Below are 14,094 nucleotides of genomic sequence, written 5' to 3' on the forward strand. Positions count from 1 at the left end.
CCCTTTATCAAATCTCCGTAAGACAGTCATGTCCCCTTTATCAAACCTCCGTAAGACAGTCATGTCCCCTTTATCAAACCTCTGTAAGACAGCCATGTCCCCTTTATCAAACCTCCGTAAGACAGCCATGTCCCCTTTATCAAATCTCCGTAAGACAGTCATGACCCCTTTATCAAATCTCTGTAAGACAGTCATGTCCCCTTTATCAAATCTCTGTAAGACAGCCATGTCCCCTTTATCAAATCTCTGTAAGACAGCCATGTCCCCTTTATCAAACCTCTGTAAGACAGCCATGCCCCCTTTATCAAACCTCCGTAAGACAGCCATGTCCCCTTTATCAAATCTCCGTAAGACAGTCATGTCCCCTTGATCAAATTCTCAGTAAGACAGTCATGCCTTCGTGTCCCCTTTATCAAACCTCCGTAAGACAGTCATGTCCCCTTGATCAAAATTTTCAGTAAGACAGTCATGCCTTCGTGTCCCCTTTATCAAATCTCTGTAAGACAGTCATGTCCCCTTGATCAAATTCTCAGTAAGACAGCCATGTCCCCTTTATCAAACCTCCGTAAGACAGTCATGTCCCCTTTATCAAACCTCCGTAAGACAGCCATGTCCCCTTTATCAAACCTCCGTAAGACAGTCATGTCCCCTTTATCAAACCTCCGTAAGACAGTCATGTCCCCTTTATCAAACCTCCGTAAGACAGCCATGTCCCCTTTATCAAACCTCAGTAAGACAGTCATGTCCCCTTTATCAAACCTCCGTAAGACAGTCATGTCCCCTTTATCAAACCTCTGTAAGACAGTCATGTCCCCTTTATCAAACCTCCGTAAGACAGCCATGTCCCCTTTATCAAATCTCCGTAAGACAGCCATGTCCCCTTTATCAAACCTCCGTAAGACAGTCATGTCCCCTTTATCAAACCTCCGTAAGACAGTCATGTCCCCTTTATCAAACCTCCGTAAGACAGCCATGTCACCTTTATCAAATCTCCGTAAGACAGCCATGTCCCCTTTATCAAACCTCCGTAAGACAGTCATGTCCCCTTTATCAAACCTCTGTAAGACAGTCATGTCCCCTTTATCAAACCTCCGTAAGACAGCCATGTCCCCTTTATCAAACCTCCGTAAGACAGTCATGTCCCCTTTATCAAACCTCTGTAAGACAGCCATGTCCCCTTTATCAAATCTCTGTAAGACAGTCATGTCCCCTTTATCAAACCTCCGTAAGACAGCCATGTCACCTTTATCAAACCTCCGTAAGACAGCCATGTCCCCTTTATCAAACCTCCGTAAGACAGTCATGTCCCCTTTATCAAACCTCCGTAAGACAGTCATGTCCCCTTTATCAAATCTCCGTAAGACAGTCATGCCCCCTTTATCAAACCTCCGTAAGACAGTCATGTCCCCTTTATCAAACCTCCGTAAGACAGCCATGTCCCCTTTATCAAACCTCTGTAAGACAGTCATGCCCCCTTTATCAAACCTCTGTAAGACAGTCATGTCCCCTTTATCAAATCTCTGTAAGACAGTCATGTCCCCTTTATCAAATCTCTGTAAGACAGTCATGCCCCTTGATCAAATTCTCTGATAAACCAGACTTATTTGAATAGTGAACGTTCTGTGATTGAGAGGTTGTTTTCTTCTATAGAGGACTTTATTGCATTAAAATGGACGGCGTGAAAACACTGGTTATATATAGATAAACATAGATAAGATATGATTATTCTATAGAGGACGTTCATTGAAGAATTAACACAGGTTGTTCTAAAGCGAACATTTTTTTTTTTTTTTATAATTATTTCAGATTTTTTTTCGTTTTCTTAAAAAAGATATAAGAATATTTTATTCCAGGATCTTTATTCGGGGTACTACGTGTTTACTACATATTTTCAGAGAGTATCTGTTTCAGATTATAAAAACAAATACTCGAATTGAATAAATTTTGATTCATTTTTATATTCAACGCAATTTTCTTGTTTTAACTACTTTTCAATGAACGATTAATATCCTCCCCAGAAAACGTCCTTGTTAATTGATGTTAGCTCGCGGGAACATCAAGAGGGTGTTTGTAACGTATTTAACAGTAAACCGGACGCGCGTAGTTTCCGGAATTCTAACCGACCCCCTCCAGCAGAAGTGTTTTGCTGTAATTAATCATGCAAAATTGTTTCAATGGCCCGGAATAATCTCTTAAGAAGGACAAGTAAGTATCTGGACAATGACTTCCTCTGGCTGCCTTTGTTTGTAGGAAACTGAAGAGTATTTTAGTGGGAAAGGAACAGCGCAATATACATACAAAGATTTATCTAATGATAACAAATGGCGAGCTCTCCAGACATTTAAAGCATGAAGCACATTACTGACATTGGAATGTACGTACTTGGATTCCTAATATTATACCATTATATTCCTGTACAGATTACTGTGACACGTCCGTAATGAGGGACTCGTGGCTCAACTCATTAAATACAAGTGCAGGTCCGTATTTTCATCATCGACACAGTGAACGGAATGTTAATGTCATTGACATTCACGGGGATTTCTGACCTTTACACAGCTTGTCCAGGTCGTTATTTTCTTGTCTGTGTACTTGAGTCTAAAAGAGCATACTTCCTCTCTATATAAGACTCCGGCGGCTACAGTCTAGGTAGCGATATTTGTTTTTCAATTCTTAAATTCGTTTTAACACTCCTTGTAAATTTCGTGGTCGGTCCAATGCCAAGTCCATTTCTAGTGCAACAGTCGAGCACACTGCCAAATAAAGTCCAACTAACAACCGGCCCCAGGCCCGTCCATCTGTACAGACACAGACCCTGGTCCAGTCCATCTGTACAGACACAGACCCTGGTCCAGTCCATCTGTACAGACACAGACCCTGGCCCAGTCCATCTGTATAGACACAGTCCCTGGTCCCGTCCATCAGTACAGACACAGACCCTGGTCCAGTCCATCAGTACAGACACAGACCCTGGTCCAGTCCATCTGTACAGACACAGACCCTGGTCCAGTCCATATGTATAGACACAGACCCTGGTCCAGTCCATCTGTACATACACAGACCCTGGTCCAGTCCATCTGTATAGACACAGTCCCTGGTCCAGTCCATCTCTTCAAACACAGACCCTGGTCCAGTCCATCTCTTCAGACACAGTCCCTGGTCCAGTCCATCTGTACAGACACAGTCCCTGGTCCAGTCCATCTCTTCAGACACAAACCCTGGTCCAGTCAATCTCTTCAGACACACTCCCTGGTTCAGTCCATCTGTACAGACACAGACCCTGGTCCAGTCCATCTGTACAGACACAGACCCTGGTCCAGTCCATCTCTTCAGACACAGACCCTGGTCCAGTCCATCTCTTCAGACACAGACCCTGGTCATTCCATCTCTTCAGACACAGACCCTGGTCCAGTCGATCTCTTCAGACACAGACCCTGGTCCAGTCGATCTCTTCAGACACAGACCCTGGTCCAGTCGATCTCTTCAGACACAGATCCTGGTCCAGTCCATCTGTACAGACACAGACCCTGGTCCAGTCCATATGTACAGACACAGACCCTGGTCCAGTCCATCAGTACAGACACAGACCCTGGTCCAGTCCATCTGTACAGACACAGACCCTGGTCCAGTCCATATGTATAGACACAGACCCTGGTCCAGTCCATCTGTACATACACAGACCCTGGTCCAGTCCATCTGTATAGACACAGTCCCTGGTCCAGTCCATCTCTTCAGACACAGACCCTGGTCCAGTCCATCTCTTCAGACACAGATCCTGGTCCAGTCCATCTGTACAGACACAGTCCCTGGTCCAGTCCATCTCTTCAGACACAGACCCTGGTCCAGTCAATCTCTTCAGACACACTCCCTGGTTCAGTCCATCTGTACAGACACAGACCCTGGTCCAGTCCATCTGTACAGACACAGACCCTGGTCCAGTCCATCTCTTCAGACACAGACCCTGGTCCAGTCCATCTCTTCAGACACAGACCCTGGTCATTCCATCTCTTCAGACACAGACCCTGGTCATTCCATCTCTTCAGACACAGACCCTGGTCCAGTCGATCTCTTCAGACACAGACCCTGGTCCAGTCGATCTCTTCAGACACAGACCCTGGTCCAGTCGATCTCTTCAGACACAGACCCTGGTCCAGTCGATCTCTTCAGACACAGATCCTGGTCCAGTCCATCTGTACATACACAGACCCTGGTCCAGTCCATATGTACAGACACAGACCCTGGTCCAGTCCATCTGTACATACACAGACCCTGGTCCAGTCCATCTGTACATACACAGACCCAGGTCCAGTCCATATGTACAGACACAGACCCTGGTCCAGTCCATCTGTACATACACAGACCCTGGTCCAGTCCATCTGTACATACACAGACCCTGGTCCAGTCCATCTGTACATACACAGACCCTGGTCCAGTCCATCTGTACAGACACAGACCCTGGTCCAGTCCATCTGTACATACACAGACCCTGGTCCAGTCCATCTGTACATACACAGACCCTGGTCCTGTCCATCTGTACAGACACAGACCCTGGTCCTGTCCATCTGTACAGACACAGACCCTGGTCCAGTCCATCTGTACAGACACAGACCCTGGTCCAGTCCATCTCTCCAGACACAGACCCTGGTCCAGTCGATCTCTCCAGACACTGGCTCGGAGTCCCAAACTTTTCCAATTCTGCAAAAATATAAACCGTTTCAGTATCAATTTAACTGTTTCAGTAATGAATTGACTTGTAATATGTTGCTTTCATTCTTTTGTTTTTGTTTTCATTCATTTATAAAATACGTATTCTAGCATTCGGTGAAGCCTTATCTTCGACAAATATTTTTGGCGCGACAAACGTTGCTAAATCACATCATTTTAGTTGTATCTGTGTTATTTCTATTGTATTGTTTTGTAATTCATTTTTTTATGTTCTGACATCATTATTGTATCTAAATTTTGCTATTTATATTGTATCTTTATTATTTAAATTCAACATTTCAATCTTCATATGGTATAAGCTAGTGTAAGTACTTACTTTAGGATACTACTGGTAGTTACCAAATATACATTACAGTCAGAAACCCTGTTGTTGATCAGACATTTGTCTCCCCGGTAGTAACTGAGTACTAATATTGACTAATAATGAATTTTAAAATAACAAACTTAGAAATCATAAAAAAAAACCACACCAGATTATCATCATATATTATTTATAAATACTCTCTCTATATATATATTCTATATTTTCCATTCTTGACTAATAACCAGATACTTATTATTTGTAATAAATGTATTATGTTATGGAGAGATGTTCAATTCAATTGTTTATCAATAAAATATGTTTAAATGAAAATGAAACGAGTGTAAACTAAAATCAGCACCGAGTCTGGCTAGGATAGCGATAAAAAATGTAAAAAGCAAATCTGCAATAGTATCCGAAGATGCAATATAAATAACAAAGGGACAATAGAATTTTCAAAACATAGAATACGAATAGCAAACAACAAGAATACAATAACATCTCAATATAATCTAACAATATGTTTAACACGCCAGGAGCCACGCGTTTATAACCTGTTAGTTTTTCTGTGATTTCCAAAATTGTATCGTACTCTATGAATGGGCGTGCCCAGTCGCGTGATTGATGTACGAATTGACAGCGTGTTTCTCCGCCGTGACCTCACGGTACCTCGCCACCCCGCCGCGCACACGTGGTCGCACAGGTGTGTGTGTACCTAATTATCATCGGGCGGTCACGGAGCCCGACCCTCCTCTGTCTCATGGTCTGTCCACCTGCACGGTCAGTGATTATTGGCGACTGAGTGGTTGTCATCACTTGTCACGGTCACTGGAAGAGAAAGTACAAAACGTTTTAATGAAAACAATGGATCTGAGAACAATTGTCACAGTCTCCTAAACCATGGAATAAAACTCAAATGTCATTGTTTGGTACCATCTCAAACGTAGCATAGTAACTCGCGGAATGTTACCCGATTTTTGTGTAGTAATCTGTATTTTCTGTAACAAACGAAAATCGACATTGAAAAAAGAGAAATGTAATTTTTATCAGCTTTTCCGTATCACCGGGGGGTATTTGTGTCTTACTGACCCAGTTTTCAGCGTTTGTATATATAACTGATGATAGCGAAACTTGCAATCTAAATAGACTGATACCTGGCTATATCCAGTCGATAAGTATTTCACCTAAAGCTACGATTCACCTTTCAGTATACAGGTGTTTAAGGGCTGTACACAGTTCGAAATCATAGACGTTTTATCTGTATTTTCCTATTTTCGGTGAAATTGTTTAAAAATTAACTCTCTGTTTACTTGGCTACTGCCTTGTTGATCTGTAAACTGATCCATTTGGCGAGATCTTCTGATATTATAAATAGCCTTTGTTTTATTAAGTGTACGGCCTGTATTATCACATCACGTGATCACTGTGGAATGTCAACAATGTAGCGAATGGGCGTAGCGTATGTCAATCATACACAGTACTTGGCATCTAGGACTGTGCCATTACGCCGTGTATTTGTAGGGGTGTAGGTATTTTCAGCAATCTCCGTACTACATTGTTTAATTTGAACAATGTATGCGATAGAATTACACTAATTGATCTTAATTGATTTCTTCTAAACATATTTTGAGATTGAAAACAAGGAAATGGTTGTATGTATTTTCTCCTCGCAAGCAGCATTTAGGTCACAATTTGTGACTTGCCCTCCCCTTCACTCAAATTCCAACATTCGCACCCCGATCGTGGTATTCAAATTTAGAGGAGTCCTATGGACAAAATGAGACAGATTTTCGGGTAAGTTTTGACATTTAATGTAATTTTATATCATAACATTGTTGTTTGAAATTCTGAGTGTCTAACTTTTGCCTGAAATTGGCCCAGGTGCACTGCCGCGACGTCTGATAATCTCGGTACTGTACATCGAAACTTACGTATATCGTGAAGCAACATGGCGGCGGCTCTGACACATAGCGATTGTAAATACATACTTATTTTATGTCACGAGTACGTTGTTAATGTTGTGTAAACAAAAACCTCTGTAATTCCGTGTATTCTCGTAGGGGACTTCATATCTATCAACAAGTGTTTACAGCATTCATTATAACTTGGGTAGCAACATGTTGCCGTGTCTCGGTGTCCGTAAAAAAACCTAGGGGGTCTGTATTAAACTCTAGTTAGTACTTCTACAAGTCGGGAAATAAAGGTGACACGTTGAATGTTGATAATATGGATTTAAAATACCCACGAATGTTTGTATGTGTGTGCATGTCGTGCTGCTGTTTACGTTTTTTCTGCTTGTATATCCCTTACAGAATACTCGGTCAAGGTCATCGAGAAATATCGGGAGAGAACCAAAGTTTCGGATTATCTTGAGGACCGGTTTGGATTGAATTATTACCACATTTTCGATAGTTTTGGAATTGAATCCCCATTTTTTGTGAACCACCGCCAAGGATTTATTAGATATTCAAACGATGTAATTACTGATAGTGGAGATTCTTTGTTTGGATTTATCATTTTGTCACTGTGGATATAATAATGACGTAAGTACAAATTGTGATTTTCAACTCCTGCAATTGGGATTACGACAAATGTGTGTGTATTTTCCCATACCAGGTGGATAATACTGGAGTATTGAAGTTATCACACATGTGCATCCATTCTTATGATGCAAAGGGACAAAAATACCGCGGGAGGTGGTACCAATGTTGGCCGTTCTGGGGCAACTCCTGGACGCCGACCCTTCCTCCCCGATCAAGATGGTCGGCATATGCTGATCAAAATTAGGGACACTTTACATAACCGGTTCAAAAGTGACGATTCTGGCAAGGAAATGTCACCTAACATACCTATAAAGCCAGATATCAACCAAAGTGGTTCTGGGACTCCTTCAGGAGCCCCTAACAAAATCACAAGGAGCGTCTACCACCAAATCGCTTTACAGAATATCAAAGAGCGCCTTCGACCTTTTCAAAATTCGCCAAATTCTGATGTAAGTGAACTGCAGCAGGGAAGTGCCAGTACATCGTCCCAGGGCAGTGAGGATGGGGACAGCATTGGCAAGCACCTCAGCGATGAAGTCACACTCGTAAGTATAACACATGTAGGTCGCTCAAATTTTGATATGTGACCACATTTTGATAATATTTCAACATGAGCACTTTGGATTGTCAAGTGTTTACGAATGTTTTGTGACTTTGTACCATATGTGGCTCAAGTATATACATAGTGAATTTGATTTTAATTATTTCTGGACTTGGAAGACGTGGCATTTTCTCAAATTTTTATCAAAATATGTTTTAAACAGATTTTATCATACCCTATAACAAAACAAAAATACACACCAACTTTATGGTTTGTCATGATCAGTAATTGCATTGAACATGTGAACTTTACCTTTAAATCTAATATCATGACATAGAATTCTCAAGAGTAAACCACTAATATTTAGCCTCTAAAAATCACTATTAAAAAATCATTGATTTTATGTTTAATATATGTGATTAATTGAAATGTTTACAAGTAGGGTGTACCTGCTGCCCCCATTGCATGACAAAATTTTGGGAACTTACATAAATCTTTTCTCTTCATTCTAATTAACAATAATAATTCTTGATTTTCATAATTTCTCCCCAGCAAAATTGAAATATTTTGAAATATTTGGAAAATAATAATGGATGGAAATAAATAAGTATAGGTAGGTGGTATGTATAATATCAAAGAGATTGGTAATATATTAATAAGTAGGTGGTATATATATATCAGAGATTGGTAATATATTAATAGGTAGGTGGTATATATAATATCTAGAGATTGGTAATATATTAATAGGTAGGTGGTATATATATATCAGAGATTGGTAATATATTAATAAGTAGGTGGTATATATATATCAGAGATTGGTAATATATTAATAGGTAGGTGGTCTATATATCAGAGATCGGTAATATATTAATAGGTAGCTATATAGGTGGTATATATATATCTAGAGATTGGTAATATATTAATAGGTAGGTGGTCTATATATCTAGAGATTGGTAATATATTAATAGGTAGGTGGCCTATATATCAGATATTGGTAATATATATTAATAGGTAGGTGGTCTATATATCAGAGATCGGTAATATATATTAATAGGTAGGTGGCCTATATATCAGAGATCGGTAATATATATTAATAGGTAGGTGGTCTATATATCAGAGATCGGTAATATATTAATAGGTAGGTGGTATATTATATATTTATCACTTCTCTTGATTTTTTCGTGCTCACTAATTGGTTAGAACTGTGTCACGTGGATGTCTAATAAGTTTATTGACTTTATAGAAGCAAAAAAGTTGGTAAAATGTGTAATGTATTGTTATAAATAGACTTCAAGGGGAAGACCTCAAGGGGAATCCCTGTCGTATATCACTTTGAAGCTTGAATGGTGCATCTAGTCCATAAGATTCGAGCACTCTGAAGACCTAGTTAAGAAGCGAAGCTCTTTTTGCAAAATGGACGTAGCAGACTTAAGGCTAACAAACAGCCGAAAACATCACAATTCCCCTCGCTCAGTGGAAAGGAAATTAAATCCATATTTGATAACTCGGATTCACCCAATACAAATTATGAAGAAAGTATACGTATCTGACATCGAAAAATTGTTCAAATGAATTTGATGACACACCATGTGTGAATAGTTCAATCATTCAATGTTTACAATTCTGACTTATAGTTCCGTTATTGAATAATTCTTAAAAATGATTCCTCAATTTACCATGTTTTCTATACAGAGACAAGAAAATAAATTTTGTTTTTGTTTGAATGTGTCCATTTTTAAAATTTTCAATCAAGAAAATTTGAAAAAATAAAATAATAATAAAAAAAATTGAGAAAAATAATAAAGCAACTGTAGCATTTTGATTTCAGTTTATACATGGTTATATTGACCTAAGAAAAAATATCAATTTTGGACTTTGTCCACGGTTGATCATTTTTTCTTAGGTAGATATTACCATATATCAACCTTATCAAAATGCTGTAATTGTATAATATATATATTTATATCAGAGATTGAAAAATTCTGCATAGCATTGGAACAATTGTACTGATAGATCTATTTCTATTATTTTTTGCATGTTGAGATGTAAATTGACTTTTGATATTAATTTTTTCGCTGCAGAGACATATGATGTCATTAATTTATGACATCACCAAAGAGTTATAACACATGTTCATATGTTGTATGGTATTTAAATACAGGTGAATTATAACATACAGCAGGCCGTCCCATGACAAGGTCGGTAAGGAGGCGGTGGGGGCAGTTATATGTGATAATTAAAAATGAAGAAATAGTTTTAAATTGAAGTTGAATGCTTTGGTCATTCCTTGACACTGACATTTAATATATTTGACTGATTTAAATTAGTTTTGAAATGTTTGGCTCGTGACACACTTGGTCCATGGTCAATATTATCAGTGATGTATGTATGTCCAGTTTGACCACCTGGTGCCATATCTGGACAGTGTATACATATACCAGGGACTGTTTAGCCCAGAGCTGTAAAAGCTACATTTTCACCTTTCTCTCTATAGAAATCAGAGGAATGCAAGGAATTTAAAGATTGGTATCTTGTATAAGGTTTGTCAACATTGTTCAACTGTGTTTGATTCTAAGCCTATGTAGTTATATAATTAGGAGATAGATAAAAGAAAGAACAATATTGCTTAAAATTTGTAAGTCATTGTCCAGATTGCATCATACAATGTATAATGTACAGAATAATAGAATTCAAAGAAAGTTGTTAAAATGGCTTAAAAGTATAATTTTGTCACATCCAGGAGAGTAAAAAGCTTACTAGGACTAGGAATTTCGGACAATCTTAAGTTGTTTCAAAAAGGGAAATTGAGTTTTAGACAGTATGTCATAGTTACACATTACGTAACTTTGAAGACAAATATTAGCTACATAAAATTAAATACATTCTGCATAAGGAACAGGTACATTTTGTATTTGTTACCATGGTTAGTTGATGTGTTGCCAGTAACCATGGTTAGTTGATGTGTTGCCAGTAACCATGGTTAGTTGATGTGTTGCCAGTAACCATGGTTAGTTGATGTGTTGCCAGTAACCATGGTTAGTTGATGTGTTGCCAGTAACCATGGTTAGTTGACGTGTTGCCAGTAACCATGGTTAGTTGACGTGTTGCCAGTAACCATGGTTAGTTGACGTGTTGCCAGTAACCATGGTTAGTTGACGTGTTGCCAGTAACCATGGTTAGTTGACGTGTTGCCAGTAACCATGGTTAGTTGATGTGTTGCCAGTAACCATGGTTAGTTGATGTGTTGCCAGTAACCATGGTTAGTTGATGTGTTGCCAGTAACCATGGTTAGTTGACACATTGCCAGTAACCATGGTTAGTTGACATGTTGCCAGTAACCATGGTTAGTTGACACATTGCCAGTAACCAGGTGAGGAGTTGCCAGTAACTATAGTTAGTTGACATGTTGCACGTAACCATGGTTAGTTGTATTTGCTGTCTATGACAATTGACCATGGTTATGATGGGTTGTTAATTCAGGTGAAATTGAAAACCTAGTTATCCAGGAGATATATAGGACTGATGATTTTGATAGAGCTATTATTGAGGATAGAAATTAAAGCTGAGAGATCGAGAAGTCACTATACAGTAGATATCATGAGATGGTGTTCCATTAGTATTTCTTTACTTTTTTTTTCTTGACTTTGTTTAATTTTTTGTAACCCATGTTTGTAACCAATTTTTTATAAAGTTTGACATGTTGCCAAACTATTTTATGTTTCCTCACAAAAAAATAAAGTTTTGACATTCCCTGTCAACAAATTAGGGTGTGACAGATTGATTGTCATGGGTACAGATGTACTCTAGTGATTTTCAAAATTTTGTCAAAATAGGATGTAAAAGAAAAAATATTGATAAAATTGAATAACAAATATTTCAATAAGAAAGAGATGTCAATATTAGTATTTATGAATATTACAGTTAATTATTCAAGCTGTTTCAAGCGTATGCATATTATTTTCATTATTTAATTGTTTTTGATATAAAATTCTATTTACCACAGACATTGTATAAGAAAGTGTACTCATGTACTCACTCAAAGTTAAACGGATATTTCAATATGTATTTCTTTTTTTTTTTATGTAGAAGTGTTTTAATTTTCTATCAATTAATGGTTTTATATTTTATAATCTACTGAAAGATAGTCTGTTATGTGTTTGGTGATCATGGGGCAGGAGACCGTATGTTTGAAATCCAACCCAAGTGGATTTAAAGAAGAGTTCTAGATCTATATTACAGTAATTAAAAACTTGTTTATAAGGATGACCAGAGGAACTAGTTTGTCATATCCAAAATTCATTTACAGGATTTTATAATGAATAATTTTTTATAAGGTTAAGCCAGATTCAGGGATTTTAACTTACTTTGTAAAAAGCAGAATTTTTATCAGGTCTGTTAATCTTAAAAAAAGTTTTTACTCTATATTTATAATATATATAAACCAACTGACTGATTTCCTGATTTTTATAAGACAGATCAACTAACAAGTCCATGGGTTCTGATCAGCTTACTTAGATTGTATCCATAATTTACAACTAACCTGAAAATCATCCTGTACATTGTACCTGAAAATTATATATTTTGTATGTTTAAAAAGTTATACAAGGTTACACATTTTGCAATAATCATAATTTAAGACTACTATCTAGTACCCAATGTAACTATACATCAAGCCTGGTTACCTTCCCTACTAGTACCCACTCCTATTGTCTGTATATGAAGCCTGGTTACCTTCCCTACTAGTACCCACTCTCACTATTGTCTGTATATGAAGCCTTGTTACCTTCCCTACTAGTACCCACTACTACTATTGTCTGTACATGAAGCCTGGTTTCCTTCCCTACTAGTACCCACTCCTATTGTCTGTATATGAAGCCTGGTTACCTTCCCTACTAGTACCCACTCTCACTATTGTCTGTATATGAAGCCTTGTTACCTTCCCTACTAGTACCCACTCTCACTATTGTCTGTACATGAAGCCTGGTTACCTTCCCTACTAGTACCCACTCCTATTGTCTGTACATGAGGCCTGGTTACCTTCCCTACTAGTACCCACTCCTACTATTGTCTGTATATGAAGCCTGGTTACCTTCCCTACTAGTACCCACTCTCACTATTGTCTGTACATGAGGCCTGGTTACCTTCCCTACTAGTACCCACTCTCACTATTGTCTGTATATGAAGCCTGGTTACCTTCCCTACTAGTACCCACTCCTACTATTGTCTGTACAGTAGCCTGGTTACCTTCCCTACTAGTACCCACTCCTATTGTCTGTACATGAGGCCTGGTTACCTTCCCTACTAGTACCCACTCCTACTATTGTCTGTACAGTAGCCTGGTTACCTTCCCTACTAGTACCCACTCCTATTGTCTGTATATGAAGCCTGGTTACCTTCCCTACTAGTACCAACTCCTATTGTCTGTATATGAAACCTGGTTACCTTCCCTACTAGTACCCACTCTCACTATTGTCTGTACATGAAGCCTGGTTACCTTCCCTACTAGTACCCATTTTTACTATTGTCTGTATATGAAGCCTGGTTACCTTCCCTACTAGTACCCACTACTATTGTCTGTATATGAAGCCTGGTTACCTTCCCTACTAGTACCCACTCCTACTATTGTCTGTACAGTAGCCTGGTTACCTTCCCTACTAGTACCATCTGTAACTATTGTCTGTACATAAAGCCTGGTTACCGTATCTATCAGATCAATACCTTGAGTAGGGGATGGGTTTATTTGACCCCCCCCCCCCCCCTTTAACTGATCAGAGCAAAGTATATACAAGCCAGGAAGTCATGGTGTTTTGATAAGAAATTCAACCCCCAGCCCCACCTTTTCCTTCTCCATCCTCCCTCTATTCTGGAGCCCACTCCTCCCCCCTTGGGACCCAACACTTCCTCCCATTCCTGGACCCCACTCTCCCCTCTAACCTCAGGAGTCCATTCTTACCTACAACCTCTGGATCCCACTCTTCCCCTTC

At 38.9% G+C, this 14,094-nt stretch overlaps 1 protein-coding gene across 3 annotated transcripts in view; it reads left to right on the forward strand.

Moving 5' to 3' along the window:
* Positions 1–6,687: 6,687 nt before the first annotated feature.
* Positions 6,688–14,094, forward strand: part of LOC117328079 (serine/threonine-protein kinase LATS2-like) — a 64,631-nt gene continuing 57,224 nt past the window's right edge. For all 3 annotated transcript variants that reach the window (XR_004532828.1, XM_033885420.1, XM_033885422.1), the window contains exons 1-2: positions 6,688–6,820; positions 7,339–8,114. Coding sequence is in view for 2 of the 3 variants with exons in the window: in XM_033885420.1 (XP_033741311.1) it covers positions 7,692–8,114 (423 nt within the window). In the remaining variant the exon portion in view is untranslated. The remainder of the gene's footprint in view (positions 6,821–7,338; positions 8,115–14,094) is intronic.

Source organism: Pecten maximus, chromosome 5 (assembly GCF_902652985.1).
Source record: "Pecten maximus chromosome 5, xPecMax1.1, whole genome shotgun sequence".
Taxonomy (NCBI): domain Eukaryota; kingdom Metazoa; phylum Mollusca; class Bivalvia; order Pectinida; family Pectinidae; genus Pecten; species Pecten maximus.